A 21,645-nucleotide genomic window follows, 5' to 3' on the forward strand; every position below is an offset into this window, starting at 1 on the left:
TCCCCCGTCTTGTCTCACTTGTCTCTCTACTCTCTGCACTTCCGGTGTCTATGTACACACTGACCTATCTGTAATAAAGCATTAAAAAAGCAAAAGTCAGAGACATAGTGAATTTAAGTCTTTTGCTGACTATAATTTCTTAGACGTAAAATAAATTTTACTAAATAAATTAACACCTCAGTACTTGAATGCAGCAAATATGGTTGCCACACCTCAGGGGCATACTGTATCAGTCTTGGGAGATACTTGGGGTATGAAGTTGCTTGTTTTGGGAGCAGCAGTATAGATTCTGTCTGAAACTGTCTGATGGATGTCTGACATGAGCACATATTTTTCAGTAGCGTCTCAATGAAACCCTTATACATTATTTTCAGGCCTTGTGACTATCGAAAATATCACACTATGCTGCTGTAACTTGGGAGTCACACACAGGACAAGAACTACTTTCAAATAGACTGATATGACTGATATAGACTGATATGACAGTCTTGTCACATAAGAAGTGATTATGATTTAAAAATTCATACATAAATAATGACAGAAGTGAGACATGTGGCTTTCCGTCCAACTTTATGCAATCTTAACAATCACACAATGGTCAAGTCAGTTTTTTAACCCAAACACAGATAATTATGTATAAGTCATTATTGGTATCTGGGTACAATGACCACTCTAAACACCATCCCAGAAATGAACAAACAAAAGTATAAAAAAAAATATGCTCATGACTGCTGTAGCAGCACAATAAACCTTAGAAGCCATGAAATAATATAGACCACCTACTAAATTACATTCTGCTCTTCACTTTTCAATCTCTTCTTTTAATCGTCTTTTCTTTTATCATTCAGTTCTTCGGCCATACGGTTATCAAAACTATTCCATGTCATTCAGGATTCAGGACCAGGGTGGGAAATATCTACCAGTCAATGTCTGACTGTTGAACTTGTACTATAATGGCAAATCTGCTGATCATTAGTTATTCTCTATCATCCACTATCATCCACTTTTGACAGGTAACCAATCATTATTGGTGCAGTTTAGGTCCTCTTTTATTCCAAAAATCTATTCTAGTAAATTGGTCTTGTCTACAGTATAAGAAAATAAAATGTCTGGTTCCTTTTGAGAGCTTATAGTTTCCCTCCCTGGACCAGATCCCACATAACTCATAATACATTTCATCTAGACAAGACCTACGGAAACTGTCCTTTGCCCATACCATATCGCTCTGTTCTCCACTCACCATACAATACCTTCTGTCACCTCTACATTTCTGCAAATTGCCCTGTCATACAATGTCCTTCTGCCCTTATTCCAGGAATGTAAAAGCTCTATTTATCACACAGAGATTACAACAACAAAAAGTTACCCTTTCAGCAGTTGGCACTAAGAGCAAGCATCATTTAGAAAAAAATAGAAAAAATAAATGTAGCCTGACAAATGAAGTGATTTCAATATCACATTGAAATTATTATCTACATGCATTCAGACAAAACAATTAACAAGAAAGAAAAATCAACCCAAAGATTGCAAAGATTCATGCTGACTGCACGGCTCTTGAGTAAAATGATAAATACATTTCTATGAAAAAATATTTCTATGAAAAAATATTTCTATGAAAAAATATTCCTATAAAAAAATATTTCTATAAAAAAATATTTAGTAAAGAACCAAAAATAAACTGTTTGTTGGGGTTGATTTTGTTCACTTTAGTGTATATATATATATTTGTATATGGAATAAAATATGTGCTTTCCATTTTCTAACAAAACATGTATAATACAGTAGTAGTGAAAACTTGAAAGAGTCTGACCTTACTAAAGTAGATGATGATCAGCTCAATCACTCATTGGTTTATTTTAAGATAATAACTATAATAATCTAGCTTTTATTTTTGATGTCTGTATACATACTATGCTTTAAGTTATTTTTTGTGCCTATTAATCACACATGTTCTTAATACATTTCTATTACGTGTGTGTGTGTGTGTGTGTGTGTGTGTGTGTGTGTGTGTGTGTGTGTGTGTGTGTGTGGTGTTGGACATCTTTTGCTAATATTAAATGTAGCTATTCCACTACAGACTTCTGCGATACCATTATGCTTTCTTTCTGAGGCCTCAGTCTCATTTACACTCAAAAAATGTCTCTTCTATTCCTCCAAGAGATCTGTAGAAACTCATGTCACACAGCTTCTTACAGGAGAAAAAGCAATCACATATTACCAGTAAATACTCAAGACATGCATATAGCGTCCTAGTGGCGTCAAAAGAAGTCAAGCTTCTGTCCTCTTCAGTGCACCAAATCCTCTTGCCTTTCTGTTAAAGTCCTTTCGTTCATCCTCCTGAGATTTGCGATTCAGCAGCCCTCTTTCAAACACGGAGGCTATTTTAGTCAGGGGCTTCTCAGCCGCCTCCTTCAGCTTCCTTGCGTCGAAGCGGGGGCTGTACAGCAGGATTGGAAGCCGATTCACAAAGGATGGAACCTCCACCTGGTTGTCTTTCGATGCCTTCTTTTGGTCTGGATCCTTTTTGTTAGCTTTGATCTGCTGTATAATTTTATCCTTGGTGGAGAACATCTGAAAGAGCATGGCATCCCACATCTTCAGTGCTATGGGGCCGGATTTTTGCTCGTCCACCTCCAGGCCAGCAGACTGAGATGCTGGCGTCGCATCATTAATAGCTTGCACCATGGGTCCACCGGAATCTGTCTGAGCTTTGCCCTCTTGTATTGGAAACATAGGCTCTTCTGGCTCCACCACCATGTGTTTTTTGAGTCGCGTCCATCCGCTAAGCTTGGCCTTGAGGCCTTTCGGTTTCTGCGCTGGTTTGGATTCGGAGGCCGCAACATTCTTGTCAGCAGTTGAAGATGCAGGTGATGTCGCTGACTTCATAGAGGTCGTGTCTGGGGGGGCTTCCGTCAGGGCAGCTGTAGATTTGGTCTTCAGAACGTCCTTGGCTTTTAGTCCACTTTTTGGCTGAGATGGCAGTGACATTCCTCTGTTTGTAGACGGATCTTTGACTGAGACCGAGGCCTGCGGCAAAGAGGCAGGAGTGGTAGAGTCAGTCACAGCGGCTTCGGTTATGGATGCTTGCATGTCAGTATTTGTTGCTGGGTTTGCTGGGGTTACACTTTCTATAGCTGGCTCAGTAAGGCTCTGAGCGTTAATATGTGTGTTAGACTGGGCAGGATCAGGGGAGGGCTTAACAGAGTCTTTAGTTTCTATAATTGATGTCATAGAAGTTTTACTTTCCATAGTAGCAGGGAACAGCCTCGATTCAGCCTGCATAGGGGAAGTCTGTCTTTTTACAGCATCAGAATAAAGGATTGGATCTTTGGATTCTACAATCTGTGAGGAAGGTTTTCCTTCCATAAGGAGGGGTGACGATGGGGAAGGTACAATCTGTTTCTGGGGTTGATGTACATCTAAAGCCAGACTATTAGTTGGGATTGTAGTGGTTTTAGTTAAGGATGCTTTCATGCTGGCATCTGTTTTTTGACAAGAAATGCTCTTTGCAGTTGGCACTGAGGGAGGTTTAACAGTAGTGGCTGGCATATTAGTTGGTAGAGATTTGGGGGGCGAGTTAATCAGATCTCTGTTTTTTATAACAACTGTAGAGGGTTTAGTCTCTATTACAGGATGGTTACAAGCCATAGGCTCCATATACTGTGGGAAAGGTGAGTCTTTCCTCCCAGGCACAGGTCTAACAAAGTATCTTTGTGGAGTAGGGCTTGACGGGGCTTTAATATCTCTGATGGCTTTTCCAGGAGGACTTAAATCTCTCAAGGGATTATTCGGAGTACGATGTGTAAGGTGCTGTGTATTTGCAGTTTGTACATTAAATATGAACAATTCTTTTGTGTCTATTACAGAGTGAGTGACATGTATCAGGTCAACATGATTGTTTGCCAATCCATTGGCAGAAGTTTGATCATTGACTGCAGATATATTGATTTGACTTGGCAATGAAGTGGGTTGTGTCTGGATTCTACAAGTGGTAGCTGGAACATAACCCGGTGCAGGGGAAGTTCTTCTGTCAGCCACAGGCTTCACAAAGTGTTTAGCTTCTAATGGATGCTTTAGTGGTGGTCTTATGTCTACAGCAGACTGGCCAAAACGGAACTGCTCATTTATGGTTGTTGTACATGACAGTTTAGGCTCAGGTGTTCTACAGCTCCTGTGCTCGCCAAGAGGGTTGACAAGTGGTTTACCCTCTGTTCTGCCGTTTGAGTAGGATCTGGTTTGACTGTTACAGCTACCAGGGGCAGACTTTGCAGCTGATGTGAGTGGAGGACTTTGTGGTGTAACATGCCTCATGATTGGGCTATATGGCATGATAGGTTTACTGGGCTGAATCGTTTCAATGGCAGTTTTGCTGCTCATTCCTATTTGTGTGTTAAATGTTACAGAAGATGCAGTTTCTACAACAGCCTTGTTGATAAGGTGGGTGTCGGTGGGTGCAATACTGTGAAGCTGGTTGCTGCTTAAACTGTCTTTGTTAGGCTGCAGTTTTTCACCGTTGGATTTAAGTTTCTCTGCACTTCCTGGCTGTCCAGGTGAGATGGTCTCTATGGCAGAGTTGCCTGTACTTGCCATTCCTATGGAAGTTTTGTCTGACAGTTTGGGTTGACTGCCAATTATGTTCAGCAGAGGTTTGTTTTCGTTTGAAGGATTGGATCCTAATTCAACAGTTGGTTTGCTGTGAATGTTTTCTGCTATAACAGGTGTACTGGGAGGAAATCCCACTGTTTTAATTGGCAACAGACCTGCACTTCCTGTGGCATGTTTTTCTTGTAGTTCATTTTTAACCATCTCCTGGCTAACTGCTTTGGTTTCATTCACAGTGTTACTGAGGGGCCCAGTTGTCATGTTTGCGTGATTGGACAGTAAAGGCACTTGAGTAGGGATTTTCAATGGTACAGTTTCAGCAGTAGACTTCACGCATATGGTAGCCTTTTCTGCAGGTTTGCTAGCAGTTAAAGGTTCTACAGTTGGTGTTTGGGACCGGTTACTTCCTCTGATGGCTTTAAAGTCGTAATTGAATCCTATTTTTGGCGTACATGGCTGTATATCCTCACCGTCGGTTTTGGGCTTGAGTACCTCCATCTTTAAAGGAAATTTGATATCTGTAATATTGGGCAATGGGGTTGCAGTAATGGGTTGTCTGAGGAGTGGGGGCTGTATGGAAGGCATGTCTGGTGAGATATCATTTACAGCAAATGCATTTGACATGCTTGGCGTCTGAGAAGGCCTGGTGAGAAAATCTGGTCCAGGCAAATGATTGGTGGGGATTTTATTTTCTGTTGGAGGCTTTTTGTGAGTTGCCGTCTTTAAGGCTAGTTCTCTCTGTTGTGCAATATCTGTGTTTTGCTTTGTTGTGACTACAGCACCCACATTGGTCGTGGAATGCTGAGTTATAAGGGTAGATCTCACTGTAGAACTTGGTGGATTAAAACATGCATCTGAGAACTGGTGTTCAACATGTGCTTTGCCTATATTAGAAGACTTGCAGAGCAAACGGTTCTCAATGTTTTTCTCATTGGGTAGAACACTAGCAACATCTACTGCCTTGATGTTTAGTGCATCCTCTAGACCAGTGTTGGGGTGCTGTTGGAGTCCTATGGCAGACATCGTATCAATGGTTCCCTTCCCTGAGAGTTTTGGATCTATTGATTTTATGGGTGGATGTTCTACTAAAGGGTTTGGGAGGTGTTTAGGCTCATTAAATGGCTTGGCAGCACCCTGAATATTTAGGACATTGTCTGCTGGATTAAGACCACTGGGCATTTCATAACATTGTACAAGGGGAATTGGTTTGTGAGTTGAATCAACTGGTAAGGGTTGTAGTGGGGCATTTATAATGTTAGGATTATTTTGAACAGTTTGAGGGCTAATCATTTTGGATGATTTCTCCACATTGACAGTATTCTGTGTTTTTACATCTATTACCGTTGCACTATTCTGGATATCTAACTTCCCTGGGAGAGCTGGAGAGTTTGGCAGACTAGTACTATCATTCAGGTAAGAGGGAGTTATATTTGACGATTCTGCTATCTGATATGGTGCTGCACTTTGTGTGTGTACCTCACCTGCTTTACGTATTGGTATTGGCGCCTCTGAATATGAGGCTTTTGGTGCGGATACTTCGCCTGTGGGTTGTTGCATAGTTTTCTGTGCCAAGCCATATGCAAGTTCAGGTTTTACTATGTCCACTATAGGCAAATTATTCATTTGTATTCCATTACAGCGTGCTTCAGATGTGGCCTCATCCGACTTGATCTTCAAAAACTCAACAGTCTCTTCCGTCAGAGATTCAGAGTCTCTTGTGACTGAAATTTGCATGGTGGAATTCTCCACTGAAGACGTTTCAGATTGGTGTCCATTGAGGGGTTTGGATGTGGTCACTTGAGCGTTTGAGACAGAAGGTCCATCTAGCACAACATCAGGCTGCATGTTGGTTGAAGTCTGTTCATTAACCTTGAAGCCTACAGGACTGTAGCATTTTGGCGCACTCCTAATCCCACCATAGGCAACATACTCTGCAGGTGTTAGTCCATAATATGACCGCGCTTTTGGTTTTGAGCCCGCTAATGACAGCTGAGATCCCAGCTGAGATCCCAGTAGTGATGATAAAGATTGCCGTGCCTCAAGCATAGGAGAGCGTGGTGGGTGACTGGGTATTAAGATAACCGGCATGAAAGGGGGATGGGAACCCATGTTTTGCATCGTAGGGGGCATTAGTGGAGTCATTTGTGAATGTACAGCTCCCTCTGAAACTGAGATGGACTGCTGTGTTGGTGGCAATTTGGCTTCTGTTTGTTCAAATGCAGTCATACTTTGAACTAAGTTCTCTTTGGGTGCTATTTTTACACCAACGCTTCCTGAACTTTTTCTGTTTCTGTCGTTGTAATGACTTGTTCGGTCCTGAGAAACCTTGTTGAGGATCGAGTCATTAAATCCAGTCCGTTTCAGTTCGGCAGTGGGAGGCTTACTCATACTGATAGTATGCATTGGTGATTTGTATATTGGAGCTTCCTTGTTGACGGCAGCAGGCTGCAGATTTTGGGTCGAATTGAAAGCAGGACTCGCAGCAAATAAGAGTGGGTTTGGTTTTGATATTTCAATAACTGGTGTGGAGCCCCGGGAGGGTGTCCAGGCGGGTGTCTTAGGTCTCCCTGAAGGGGTCTTGGACACAGGGACTTGATGTGGGGAAATGGTTTCAGATCTCAACACAGTTACAGCATTTTTTTCTCGGTGAATGGTAGATAATGATATTCCCTGGTATGACGCACTCAGTCCTGTTAAGTCTTGAATTGAAGGGGGCTTGGAGAGCTCATAAAACGTGGCCTTGGATGTGTAAATCTTTGTCTGAGTAGCATCAAACCTTTTCTCTTGGACTGCATTGACAAGTGATATGTCTGACCTGGCCATAACAGGGGACATCTGGCTGGCGATGGAACCGCCATCACTAGAATGCAAGCTGGTCAACGACATTTGGCTCTTGGTCTTGTCCTTAATGTCAGCGTATGTCTGCCTTTGGCTGGTTATAACGGGTTGTCTTTGAGGTACTGAAACCGATAGCAGGACAGGAACTGGAGGAAGATTGGCGACTCGAGGAGGTGCCAGGCTTGCGCCACCACTCGGGGTAGATGAGGACAGAGCCATGCCTGAACCCCCATTGGGGGCAGCTGCAGACAGCTTCAGGCTGTGAGTTGATATTTTAGGGCTGGACTGTGGCACAGGTTGTGGGACAAGAGGTGCTTTGAGTACAACAGACCCACAATAATCTGGTGTTGTGGCTGAATTCAAAGGAGGAGGGGGTGCTACCAGCCCTGGCCCAGGTGGACGCAGCGCAGCCGATGGTGGCATCATCCATGGCATTGCCTCGTCAAATAAAAACGAGGAGCACTCATAGAGTGGAGCCACCTGGTCTTCATATAAATGGTTTGGCAATGTGTAAGACTGCTGGGGGAAGCTTCCAGTCTGGCTGAGGGGGCTGCTCCGGAGGTTAAGGAAGGGAGACGTTCGGTGGCTGTAGCAGGGAGCAAAAGGGACACTGGAGACTGAAGCATCACCCACATAGATTGCTTCAGGCGTCATGGGCGGAGTGGGGTGGTCGCTGTACTCCAGGTCTGTGCTCGCTTCGTTAACAGGGGACAAACAGGAGCGAAAGGGGATCGGTGTCTGAATGGGGCCTTTTTTCTTAGATCTCTTCTTCTTCAGCTTCTGTAGCCTGGCATTGTCTTTACCTGGTTTGGGCAGTAACGGAGGAGGGTATTGCTGGTCGAGGTCTTCCTCGAAGCCATTAGCGTAGTCCTCTTCCATCAGCATCTTGAGACCCTGAAAGACAAAGAGATAAATAAAATAAATAAATAAAATACATTCTCGACCCCGCCCTCTCATTCCTCCCCCATGTAAACCAGGTCACCAAAACTGCCTTCTTCCTCCTCAAGAACATTGCCCGTCTCCGACCCTGTCTGTAATTCTCTGCAGCTGAAACACTCATCCATGATGGTTTCATTACATCCTGCCTCGACTATTGCAACAGTATCCTCTTTGGCACCACCTCCAAAGTCCTCAATAAACTTCAATATATCCAGAACTCAGCTGCCTGCCTGCTCACCAGTACCCATTCCAGAGACCATATTACACCAGTTGGATAATGTCAATGCACTGAATGGGACATTATCACATTTAATCAGACTATTGATTGGTCTAAGTAGGCGAGATACTGACCTACCCACGTTTAATCAGACTATTGATTGGTGAGATACTGATTTCCCCCTCCAGATTAAATTGGAGGGGGGCACACATAAGTAATTAATATATATATTTTTTTTCCCTACATTTGTGTTTGATATCGCACATTGCAAGATTCTTCTCCAATAGTTGAAAACCTCTTTTAAATACGGTCACTGAAAATCTATCTGTGTGTGTGTGTGTGTGTGTGTGTGTGTGTGTGTGTGTGTGTGTGTATGTGTGTATAGTATGCTATGTTTACTTTCTGTACGGGTCATTTAAATGATATGAAAATATTGACAAGAGCTCTTTTGCTTTACAGCGGGACAGTTCCATGAAGATATTGTGAACGACACATTGGATCCTTGAAAAACTTGGATATTGGCAGAATGTCTTTATTGCTGCACACAATTTACTAGCTATAAGTGTAGAATGGTTAGTTATTTTTCTCTATATGCAAACATACTGTTAATCATAATCATTGCAGAATAACAACACGTAGTGTATGTAGGCTGTATGTACTACTACTGTACTGTATTCTGTGTAAATGTTGGACAAAAACTGTTCATTTTTTAAATTTCTCCTTTTACTTCCTTTTACTAAATTTCCTTTTGCTATAATAAATAACGTTAATCAAAATGATATGTTTGATTTGTAATTATGATAAATAGGCCCATATAGGTAATTTCATAGTACAATGGTTGCAAATACAATTCTTTGTGTGTATGCTTGGACTGTGTTCACTAACCCTCACAGCTGCCTATATCCTTTATTTAACTGACACTAATGGCCCTGGGAAACCTAACCATGTGGCAGCTTTAGAAAGGCTCTCATGGCTATGGACTCATTAGCAGGTTTCAAAACCTTGATCTTGGTGGGACCTTAAAGATGTTGTATAGCTTTGTGAAACGCCACAGCCCAAAATAGAAAAGCATACAAGTTGTTCTTTATGGGTAGGTTACTTATGACAAACCGGATGGGAAAATTGACTTCCAGAAAGGACAACGTCTGACTTGGATATGATCTATGGAAATAAACGATGATGGGCACATGAAGGGCACATGAAGTGAGATCATGTCAAAACACATTAAAGGACAACTTTGGTTTTTTACAACCAAGGTTTATATTTTAGCTTGTAATTAAAGTAAATAAATGATGAGTGTAATTTTTTTTTCATTTACTGCTTTCTATAGTTTTAGCATTTTTTGCGATATTTTTTACAGTGGGCGGGGGCATTCTGTCCGGTGGCTAAATATGCCTTTTTTACACAATATAAAAGGTCCGGCTGTCTGAGATGGCCAGATGTGAGTTATTGGGGGCTAGAAGAGCTACTGTAAATAATAATAAAGAAAACGCCAGGTTAATGTGTTAAAAAAATACATATTTAGCCACCGGACAGAATACCCCCGCCCACTGTGAAAACACTGTAAAAAAGATTGTGAAAATTGCTAAAACTATAGAAAGCAGTAAATTTAAAAATTTTAACACTCATCTTTTATTTACTTTAATTACAATCTAAAACATAAACATTGTTTGTAAAAAAACAAAGTTGTCCTTTAAATGTGTTTACATTCATTATTCATTTTTCATGACTAAAATGTTTAGTCATGAAATGAATGTAATCTACATTGAAAATGTATTGTTGGCTGTGTACATTTGAAATTAGTCCCTTTAGTCATACTATGTATATAGCATATGAGATTAATTGTTTTCTTCTCTTAAGCTTTCTCTTCTCTCTGTGGAGACGCTGTAAAACGACAAGGTCTAATTTTAGACTAGGAGCAAACAGATCATGACACCAACACCTGCTTGTTGCAGTTAAGACCTGCCCAGTCTGGGCAGTCAATCAACCTTGCTCTGTGTTGGATGCGATAAAAATAATTGCGTCGCCCGAGTCAGGGGAAAAGCGTTGCTATGTTGCATTTACACCGGGCACGACAAGTGACATTTCCCCACATACACATGGGGGTGTCGCTCTGTTCACTTTGGGAAAGATCACTTGTGTTGAAAACATACGTGATTTGCGTTGCTTCAAGCATCGATATAAATATCACTCCATTGCATATTTTCGTTGACTTAACATTGAATTGTGTTGCTCGAAGAAAAACTAAAGGAAAACATTGCGCTGCGTCCAGTGTGAATGCCCCTTTAGGCCTCATGGTAGGCCCCAACTATTCTGAGTGTGACAGCACCAACTGTGACTGTAGTCATTCATGCACGCCTAGGCAGTTAATCACTTCGACTTCGAGATGCGCTTTTGTTGTGAGAGGTACAAGAGAAGCATCTTACAGATACCTGTCAAAAATAAAAGTATTCAGAGTCTTTTGTCTAACAAAATGACCTATCATAAATGATCTTGCACTTTATATTGTGCCTAGATCTCTCAGAAGGACAAATATGTAGATCAGGGTCCCAAAATGAAATGGAGCACACGGTTGTGTGCAAGACTCCAAAACAAAGGTCTTTGTCGTAACACTCAAGGACAATGTTGATCATTAAACTGCACTTGTACGACTACAGAGACTAAAGCCAGCCTCGACATATGAGAGGTCACCCTTTTATGGCACTAAGGTATCTGGGCCACTTCCACTGAAGCAGCTCAAAAGAGGAAAGGGTAAGATTAGCTTTGCAATAAATATGTGTCAATGACCTCAGCTAAGTCTAGCTACAGTTGATCAACATGGAGAACAAGCTGTTAATTCACCAATAAGTTGATTGACTCAGACACAATATAAAGTCTCAGACACAATATAAAGTCATGTGATACTCGTGACTCACATGTGAATGCAGAAGTTTACCCTTTTTTTTACCCATGAAATATAAAGCCACGTCTAGTTAGTTCACATTCAGAGTAAGTAAGTACAAACAATAGTTAAGTGAATATTTACGTGGGTATCGTAAATAAACTGAATAATCAATATGCTGCAATATTATACAGGGGCATCAATTCATCTGAAGATCTGACGAGATCTGACGTCACCTTGGAGTCCCAGGGGATTGTTGACGTCAACCAACTCTTGTTTTCACATTCTCAGCCAAATACACCAGCCGCAAATAACTACAGACATTCACCAAAGAAGGTTTCTTGAAAATGTGGTTAATTAATGAATTCATCCCTCATTGCCTAAATAGTGTGCAGAAGTTTTCCCTTGCAGCTGTAATGCACTGTCCACATGCACACTGAAATGGATCGTGCTTTAAAGTTGTCAGATCATGCATGTCCTATCTAACATTCCTCTGCACATTTTGCAGAGCACTCCTCATCAGTGCCATGCCGATGGCTCCAGAACAACAGGCCGACAGGTGCCAAAACAGACAGTGAGTTTGATTGTGTTTACCTTTGTGACAGTGTTGATGGAGGGAGGGGAAGCTGCTTGCTGCTTGTTAATCCCAGCTCAGAGACAGTGTCACAGGGGCCGTCTCATCCTGAAGTGAACCACAGCCTGCTTTGGGGAGCGGGCACCCGGTGTCCATGACCACTCCAAAAATAAAAACCCCTGCTGCCTTCACTTCATGTTTCCACTGCGACAGCGCTCTGGAACTATGACAGGTTTACTCATGCAGGGAGTTTCCAGGTCACCTGTGAGAGAGAGAGAGTGTGCGCAAGAAAGAGAGAGAGAGAGAGATCTACTTCCTCTACTGAGCTGCATAATGTTAGAAGTTTGTTTTCATGCATTTATCTAAACTGCACAAATACTGTACTGTTTACAGTTGAAGCTACTAATCTCCCTCCATCACTTTACCCCGCATTATTGCTATACAAATGTGCAGCCTTTGCAGAAATCACCCTTACATTTAAGATTTAACCCAACTTAAACCTATCCTGCAATAGGCAGACAATGTTATTTTTACATAGATGAACCAAATCACGATAGGGCAAAACTGTACTGCCAACTAGATGCCTGACAGTTCCATAAATGCATCTTCTGATGCTCAATAAAAGAGATGTTTTTATTTTTAATTCTTCTTGGTGGTGGAGCCGATGTGGAGCAGTTTTTCAGCGAGCATAAAGTGCAAAGTGCAACCTCCACAACGGCAATATTTGCAGGAGACCACTCATCCAGCCCTCCCTACTACCATTGGCTAAGATTTCAGCAAAGTGTGTTGCAACTAAAGGCATTACAAGTACGCATGGATAGCAGACACTGATGTAACATAATATGGACATTTGAGTGTCTTTAGCTGTACACTGTATTCTAAAAAAAAGTAGTTCATAGCCATGTTTCACAATAGACAATGAACAGACCCAGAAATATTATTAAAGAAATATGGTTTGGATTTTAAAATATATTTTCACAAATATTTATAACTATATTCAGGGCACTCAACATATGTTCTCCCATAAAAGTTATGTTCTCAACCATTTATCTTTTGGCTATTTTGCGATGTACGGGATCTATTTCTTGTCGTGGTCCTGTTTAATATAGCATGCTGCCAATTGTAGTTGCTACAGAATGCTAAAACAAAAACATTTTAAAAGTTAAACAAATGGGCTTTTACCCTCTAGACTATGCCACCATATTTGTGAATTCACCACTTCTACAACAGGAATGCTCCATTACACAACCTATTTTGTAAATGCATATATGAAACAGTATTATTGTCGTGTGGTATGTGTATTTATCTAGTCTAGGTTTTAGTCTACCACAGTTAAGCCAAAGTCTATCTAAATTGCATCTATCTTCTAAATAATAAAAAGGACAATAAGACTGGAAGACTCAGAGTTAAATAGACTGTGTGGAGGGATGATACGGCATGGGTAGAGTGGCCGCTAGCTAATCAGAAGGTCACCGGTTTGCCTTCTGGCCCACCCATGTGTGTCAAAGTGTCCCTGAGCAAGACACCGCTCCCCCCGAGCACTCATCCTGGCCATCTAAGCAGGCTAAGCAGCCATCAGCTGGGTGAAACCGAAGCTTAATTTACCCCACGGGATTAACAAAGCTCTTACCTTTCCCTGTCGTGAGAGGGAGACAACTGACATAAAACTGCAGTGAGTTCTCTTGCCTATATATGGCTGAACCTGCATGAAGGTCAGCTTTTATTAATGCTTTAGAATACAGTGTAATCCAAACAAGTTTTTAATTTAAATTAATTAACAAAGCAAATTCTACCTACACACTGATCTGATACTCATTTTCCACATCCACGTCACACATTCAAACCAATGAAATGGCACCATTGCATAATTCTTAGAAAATACAACATGCTTAGTTTTGAAAGATTTTTCAAATTCTCCATTAAATTGATTTTTAAACGTGTTGATGATCATGCCCCAGCTGTACTTTGTCCTCAGGTGAAAGGGACAGGTACTAATAGAATCACCAGGGGATCAGCGAATGGAGACCACAAGGTAGCAATGCGCAGCACCACTTATTCAGTAAAAGGGATACAGTTGTGCAATGCCCTACCAACTGAAATAAAAAAACAAACTGATCTGAAAATATTTAATGAAAAGGGTAAATACTGGTTGAAATCAAACCAAAGCTGCGAACACTAAATATGTTAGCCACGTTTTAAAACCTTTGTTTCATGTTTTTATTACTTGATACATTGTTTTTTTGTATTATCCCTGTCAAGTAAACATATAAATAAATATAAATGTTCTAAAAAAAAGGAAATCCTCTGGCCTTTACAATCTGAAGGATGCTGTCCTTCAAAAAAGAAAACTGCTCTTCCCTCAACCGCAAAGGGCTGTAGACTGCTGTACGGATAGCACAGAGCAATTGGTGGACATGAGCTTCCCTCCATCCAGGATATACTGTATACACCGCACGATTAGTCTGCAAAGCCGGCAGGATTATTAAAGACCCTGGCCACCCCGACCTCGGACTGTTTCAGCTGCTACCGTCTGGCAAGTGGTACCGCAGCCCCAAGGCCCGGACCTGCAGGCTCCAGAAGAGCTTTTTCCACCAGGCAACCAGGCTTATGAACAATAGACCCTAACGGCCTGTTGACTGTCTGCCTGTTACACACGCACGCACGCATACACACACACACGCGCACGCACACACACACACACACACACACACACACACACACACACACACACACACACACACACACACACACACACACACACACACACACACACACACACACACACACACACACACGTGCACGCAAGCACATACAGTACATACTGTATTTATTAAAGCATGGCCTATACACACACAGCGACTTTATATTATTTAAAGACATCCCACATTCAGGCACCTGACACTTTATATTCACACACACACACACACACACACACACACACACACACACACACACACACACACACACACACACACACACACACACACACACACACACACACACACACGTATTTCCAATTTTACCAAACTTCTAAAAGTTCAAATTCTACTATACATATTGCGATAAACATGTAGAGTGCATTCATGCCCTGTTTCAGTGACCCCATCCTCCTATACCTATCCTCTAGTGCCACCATCAGGCCAAAAGATCCATTTCACCCAAGATAGATAGAAGATTAGTTAATCTAATAGGCAGATTCCAGGATTAAGCCTACTGATCTTGGTGACCCCAAAGGCTTTTCCTCTATAACGACATCCTTTGGCCAATATCCAGATGTAAGAGGCAGCATGGATTTTAGGGTCTGGCTGTAGCCTGGTTCAAAAGAGGATGTTCCATCTTAATACTACTGTACAGTTATTGATCGGCCTTCTGGCCGATCTACACGGTCACGACCTTTTTCTGTTCTGGCCCCACAGTGGTGGAATGAACTCTCCACTGATGTCAGGACAGCAGAGTCACTGCCCATCTTTCGCCGCAGGCTGAAAACCCACCTCTTCAGGAAACACTACCCTTCCTCTTCGCATTGCCTACTTGTTGTTAACTAGTTGTACAAACTCTTGTTTTATTGTTTTATTGGACCTTGTTTATTCGATACACTTATTTTAGCTCTTGCTCATTTGATTTTCCTACTTTGTCTCATCTGTTTATGAAAGTAGGTAGCTGATATATTGCACTTTTACTTTAGCGCTAGGTATACTCTTGGTTGCTTGTTTTAGAAGAGAATGCACGTAATGCTTCTGGTGATTAGTAGTTTTGTTCCCTACCTATGTTGAATGCACTTATTGTAAGTCGCTTTGGATAAAAGCGTCTGCTAAATGACTGTAATGTATTGTAACTAGAGTCTCGGGGGGCTACGCCCCCCTCGACCCCAGCCGCGCACGGGGCTCTAGGGCTGTGATGGCGTGCTTATTTTGGGGTACCAAAATGGTGGGATAGAACTTTCCAAAAGTAAAAAGAATAAAATAAAAAATTGAAAAAAATGTTTATATATTTTTTTTACGTCGGGGTCCGCGGCCCCCTGGGAGTGTTGGGACCCCCCTGGAACATGGCGGACCCCTTCGGCTGTTTTTTTTTTTTTCATGAAGGTGTTTGCTTGTTTCTGGCGCAAATGTGGCAACGCTGATATTCAATATGGGGGACCCCCGGGTCCCCTGGGAGTGTCGGGACCCCCGCCAAACATCGCGGACCCTTTTGGACCCCCGCGAAACATCGCATGCAAGAGGTTGCACATGAACTCTGCAGCCGCACTGAGGCGCTCCAACACAAACACTCTGATGCTCCCTTAAATCCATTCCAGGGTTTGAAAATACCCACTTGACAAAGGGGTGACGTGCATCACCGTTCCAATGACCAATAAACTCCACTTCGGGATTTCGCAAAGACCCACAAAAGCGTGCAGTAGTCCACACACACACACACACACACACACACACACACACACACACACACACACACACACACACACAGCGTGCTGAGAGCTAAAGGGAACTAACCTCGCATCACCAGTCTTTCCAGTTTCCACCTCGGAGGAAATAAAAGGTAACACAAATGGTGTACACGAAATTTGGTCCGCCTCGCGGTTTGGGTCTCGCTGGGCGGTGTTCGGCGATGACGCTAAGGAACAACATGGCCGACCGTAATGTTGTGAGTTTGTGTTGGCCGCAATTAATTATGCTTCGAGGGGGCAGATGTGTGCTGAGCAGTGTGAAGTGGCCTACAGGTTGCGCGAAGTCATTATGCGCGTTGTGGCTTATGTTGTTAGTGACATTGATATGTTGTTTTTGTGTTTAGTCCCACACAGTGAGAGTTTTTTTTGGGGGGTTTTGGGTTTTGCAATGTATTATAGGATTGACAAAAAACAAAACTAACCCTGTGTTTCTGTGTAGTACTGTCATAAGGGAACAGCTGAATGGGTAAAGAGGCAATCTGGAAATCAGAAGGTCCCCAGTTTGCCCTTGACCCCGGTCCTTGAGCAAGACACGTAACCCCTCACTGCTCCCGGGTCGCCGTATTAATAGCGCCCACTGCTCCTAATAGTTAGAATGGGTTAAATGCAGAGGACAAATTTCACGTACGTACTGTATGTGCAAAAGTACTGTGAAAATACTTATTTTTCAATATTGCAGTTTTTCTTCCTGTCAGTTATAGAATTTATTTAAATATTTCACGTAGGCCTTGTAAAGCATGCTCTGGACTTGCGCCCAGCTACATCGCTGATCTTTTAACCATTACAAGCTGTATGAGATCATCAGCTAGTTCTATCCTGGTCATTCCATGGGCCAAATTCAAAGGCAAGCTAAGGATAACTGGGCTTTACTTACCCTGTCCCACAATGTAGATCCACCACTGTCCCAGAATTTAATGGTGAGATGTATTGTCTCTCTCTCTGTTTCTCGGCTTCCAACGCTTCAGCATCAGCATCTTTTTTTTGTCCCTGGGTTGTGAGCATTTTTCAGGGTTAATTCTCCTTTCTTTCCCATTTTTGGTTGGGGAGTTAGTTAAGTAAACTTATGTTCAGCACCTGAATTTTGTTTATTATAGTTTGTTAAGTAAGTTAGATTGCACTTGTATTACGTTCTTTTGTTTGTTGATTTGTCTGTGCCCACCCTGAAGTCTCTGTAGGCTATTTCCTAAAAAAGTGTTAAAGATCAAGACCACTTTGGTAGAGGTTTGGGTTGTGTAGTTACCTTGCCATGATGTAACTCCAAAGGTGGACAAGAAATCAAAAATAGTTGCTCCAGTGATACAGTGATGATAGTGAGAAATTGATAATTCAAAATATGCTCCTCATTGACGTACATTGTACGCTGAAACATCTCTCAAAGTCAACTTCCTGTTGATTTTGCCATTTGTATTGGGAAGAAAACCCGGACTGCATCCGTGGATCCGGATCTTCAAATAGTAAAATCAACAGGAAGTTAACATTTTATATTAAAACTGGGTTTGGTGATGTTCTATATTGTCTAAATCAACTTTGTTTGCGTTTGTTCTTGTGCTAAAGTGACTTTGAGAGCTGTTTTACCATACAATGTAAGTCAATGAGGAGCATATTTTGAATGATCAATTTCGAATCACTGGAGCAATTATCTTTGATTTCTTGTCTCCACCTTTGGAGTTACATCATGGCAAGGTATAAATACACAACTCAAACGTCTACCAAAGTGGTCTTGCCCTTTAATAAATGGCCATAGCAAAGCCTCTAGGACTTTGGGGCACAAAGATGTTGTCTGTGACCAGCACTTGGGCCACAGGATATATATTCTGGGTTGTGGAGTGGTGTACAGCAACATGAGTCAAGTAATGAAAACAATACTTGTATTTAAATGTTCACTTTTTGGTCCCATTTTGGGGAATCAAAATTGTCAGTTCAACCGTTCACTGTTCATCTGGTCACCCTGCTGTCTTTGGTCCATCAATGGTCAGTAGGCTACACAAGTTTTATTCCTGGCCAAAAATGGTGCAATCTCAACCAGATGCACTTTGTAAACAATTAGTTTGCATACTGTATGTACTCTATATTATTTCATAGTTTTACCTTTACCTATATTGTTTTTTTACACTTTATATTCCGGCACCATACCGGTCCAACAGTACAGTATACAGGCCAACTCCGCGTTTCATCCCCATCCTGTTCTTCAGTGCTTGCCAGCAGATGAAATCCAACCCCAGATTCAGTCTCAATTTGGGCTAGTGTTTACTAACATGTACCTCATGCAACAGAGTTTTTAATGTTTTTTTGTTTTGCACCAATTCAGATAAAGCATGCTCTTCGTATTGGGCCCCAATACCTTTATAGTTATTGCCCTATAAAGGCTCTGATGAGAGCTAAACAGTGAACTTATAGTAGGCCTGTTCGTTGCTTCCATTGATCCAAGCCGGAAAATGATCGATTGATTGATCGTTAAAATAAACCTAGGGGCCACGTTAGGGGCCCTCAGGGAGTGCTGCTCTAATCTGCACCAAACATGGCACAAACACTGGTCAGGGATCTGCCATGACAATAGTCACACCAGGGGCCATGTGTGGCCCCCATTGGGACCGTTGCCCCAATACGCACCAAACTTGGCACAAACACTGTTCAGGGTTCTGCCATGAGAATAGTCACGCTCTCTCAGTCAATCTCTCTCCTTTCTCTCACTGGTTGAGCTCTGGTCTGATGTCAGACATCATAGGCTATAATGTAGGCTATTTAAAGTTCAAGTTGTCTGTCTGTCTGTGAGTGTGTCTGGACAAATATGCCCATGTATGGACGTACCTGACATCACAGTACTCAACAATGCCATTTTTGGCAATGGTTGATGTCATATTGAAAGGGCAAGACCTCTTTGGTAGAGGTTTGGTTTGTGTATTTACCTTGCCATGATGTAACTACAAAGGTGGACAAGAAATGAGAATTCAAAATATGCTCCTCATTGACTTACATTGTACAGTGAAACAGCTCTCAAACCTCAGCCCCCAACTCAGTGACATCACTGACTACGTCACTATGCCACTATGAGTATAAATACAGCACATGGTTAGTTCCTGCTTGCTGATGTGCATCCACTTGAAACAGTTTGGATGCAGATTTGTAAATCACATAATATGATTAACTAGTTAAACGAGTTAAAACCATAGAGGTTAAAACACATCAAAAGAACATATTACTGACGTTGATCTGTGTTTTTTAGCAAAGATGGGGTTGCTGACAATTCTCAAGAAAATGAAGCACAAAGAACGAGAGATGAGACTTCTGATGCTGGGTCTTGACAACGCCGGAAAGACGACAATTGTGAAGAAATTCAATGGGGAAGACATCAGCACCATCTCTCCAACTCTTGGTTTTAATATCAAAACACTGGAGCACAGAGGGTTCAAGCTTAACATATGGGACGTGGGAGGCCAGAAGTCACTGCGCTCCTACTGGAGGAACTACTTTGAGAGCACGGATGGCCTGATTTGGGTGGTGGACAGTGCAGACAGACTCCGGCTGGAGATGTGCAGGCAAGAGCTCTCCACGCTGCTCTTGGAGGAGAGGTTAGCAGGGGCTACTCTACTGGTGTTCGCCAACAAACAGGACCTACCAGGTGCCCTGTCTAAAGAGGCCATACGAGAGGCGCTAGACCTGGATAAGATTAAGAGCCATCACTGGTGTATCATTGGCTGCAGTGCAGTATCAGGAGAGAATCTTTTAGCTGGAGTGGACTGGCTACTGGACGACATTGCCGCAAGAGTCTTTACCGCTGACTAGATGGAACGACAGGTAGTAGACGATCGTGCATCCCCAAGGCTGTTTATATTTAAGACAATTTGTCTTAAATGGGAAACTGAGAACATACAGGCACACCAAGGCCAATTGGCACCTGTTGCTGTTAACGTATTTTCATGATTGTTTTTATCTTCACCGGGCCAACAGGCGGACATTATGTTTTTGCCCTGTCTATGTGTCTGTCCGCCTGTGTGCAGCTAATCTCAGATGGTCTGATTGGCGTCAAACTTTGCATGCACACTCTCAGTAGGCCAAGGAAAACACCCCACAGGATTTTTCAAATTGGCCTTGGGATCATGTGACAAAGACTGTCAAACAGGGTCATATTCAAATATGTGTGGGCACGGCCTATTTCTTACAAATACAATGTGAGTTGTATGATATAACATGAACATCCAATCACGTTGAAGGGCCTCTATAGAGTGCACCTCTAAAAGCTCTTTCACTTCTGTCAATAAGGGGTGCAAGCCACAAGTGCAACAAGTGTCCCCCCAACTTCCTCGCAGTCTAACCAACGGCTGCAACCCACAAGTTACACAGCCCTTGCTAGGCAATCCAGCTTGGTGGAGCAATTTTTTTTAATGAATTTTCTTGAGGAATCTTGTGAAAATAAAATTCTGACAACAACAGATCATGTCTTTGGATTATGTTTCATTATCACCGCAAAGGTTGACAGGCCGCTGTCCGTCCATATCTCTGTGCGCAACTAATCTCAGACACCACTGGACTGATCAACGTAAACTTTGCACGCACACCCCCAGGCACGAGGCCAAGGAAGACACTTCACATTTGATGTGAATGAAGCCTTGTGGACATTTACTTATTGCATAATCCATAAATGGTCAGACAAGCCTAATATTTGATGATTTGTGATGTGTCAGTATCCTGGTCACAGTATCCTGGTCACAAGCTCATGTGTCGATGTAGATCGGCTATTTGAACTATTTTTTTATATTTTTCAAAATAGTAAGAAATGGCAAACGAGTTTAGGCATAAGGATTAAGGCGGCGTGCAAGTTAGGGCCCTCAGTCTCATGCCATAGTTCTTCTTGTCTAGGTATAAACAAGGTCACTCTGGCCTGCACTCTCAGAAACAGTGGTAAACATTTTGGCTGCCTGGACAGATTTGTTTGGACTAAACCTGTAGTAGGAATATAAGAAAATGTATTTAGCAAAAATCGGCCTGCCGGTGGCGCTATAACAGGCCGATGTGAAAGATTTGGGGCAGAGGTTCTGCTCTGGCTTCAGCTCCTCATGACACTGGCCACCTCAGTGTGACTTGGGCCAAAATAGGCTTTTTTTTTTGGCTTAAGTCACATGTTTTTGTGACTTAGGCCAAAAAAATTG

The 21,645-nt window shown here is 42.2% G+C and overlaps 3 protein-coding genes across 4 annotated transcripts in view; 2 read left to right on the forward strand and 1 right to left on the reverse strand.

Annotated features, from left to right (window-relative positions):
* The window catches only part of LOC311051825 (uncharacterized protein), a 28,497-nt gene extending 19,125 nt beyond the window's left edge, over positions 1-9,372 (forward strand). For both annotated transcript variants that reach the window (XM_084066477.1, XM_084066478.1), the window contains one exon: positions 9,056-9,372. In XM_084066477.1, coding sequence (XP_083922603.1) covers positions 9,056-9,102 — 47 coding nt within the window. In that variant the 3' untranslated portion in view covers positions 9,103-9,372. The remainder of the gene's footprint in view (positions 1-9,055) is intronic.
* On the reverse strand, positions 569-12,744 carry LOC311051798 (uncharacterized protein). The gene is made up of 3 exons (XM_084066444.1): positions 12,622-12,744; positions 12,072-12,313; positions 569-8,334 (listed from the first exon to the last, which is right to left on the reverse strand). The coding sequence occupies exon 3, from the start codon at positions 8,323-8,325 to the stop codon at positions 2,269-2,271; it is 6,057 nt and encodes a 2,018-aa protein (XP_083922570.1). The 5' UTR covers positions 8,326-8,334; positions 12,072-12,313; positions 12,622-12,744; the 3' UTR covers positions 569-2,268.
* A 6,982-nt stretch (positions 12,745-19,726) lies between these two features.
* On the forward strand, positions 19,727-20,281 carry LOC311034930 (ADP-ribosylation factor-like protein 2; the record flags this gene model as incomplete). The annotated part of the gene is made up of 1 exon (XM_084042959.1): positions 19,727-20,281. The coding sequence occupies one exon, from the start codon at positions 19,727-19,729 to the stop codon at positions 20,279-20,281; it is 555 nt and encodes a 184-aa protein (XP_083899085.1).
* Between the last annotated feature and the right edge of the window lie 1,364 nt (positions 20,282-21,645).

This window comes from Gymnoscopelus microlampas (assembly GCF_963454915.1).
Source record: "Gymnoscopelus microlampas genome assembly, chromosome: 1".
NCBI classification, from domain to species: domain Eukaryota; kingdom Metazoa; phylum Chordata; class Actinopteri; order Myctophiformes; family Myctophidae; genus Gymnoscopelus; species Gymnoscopelus microlampas.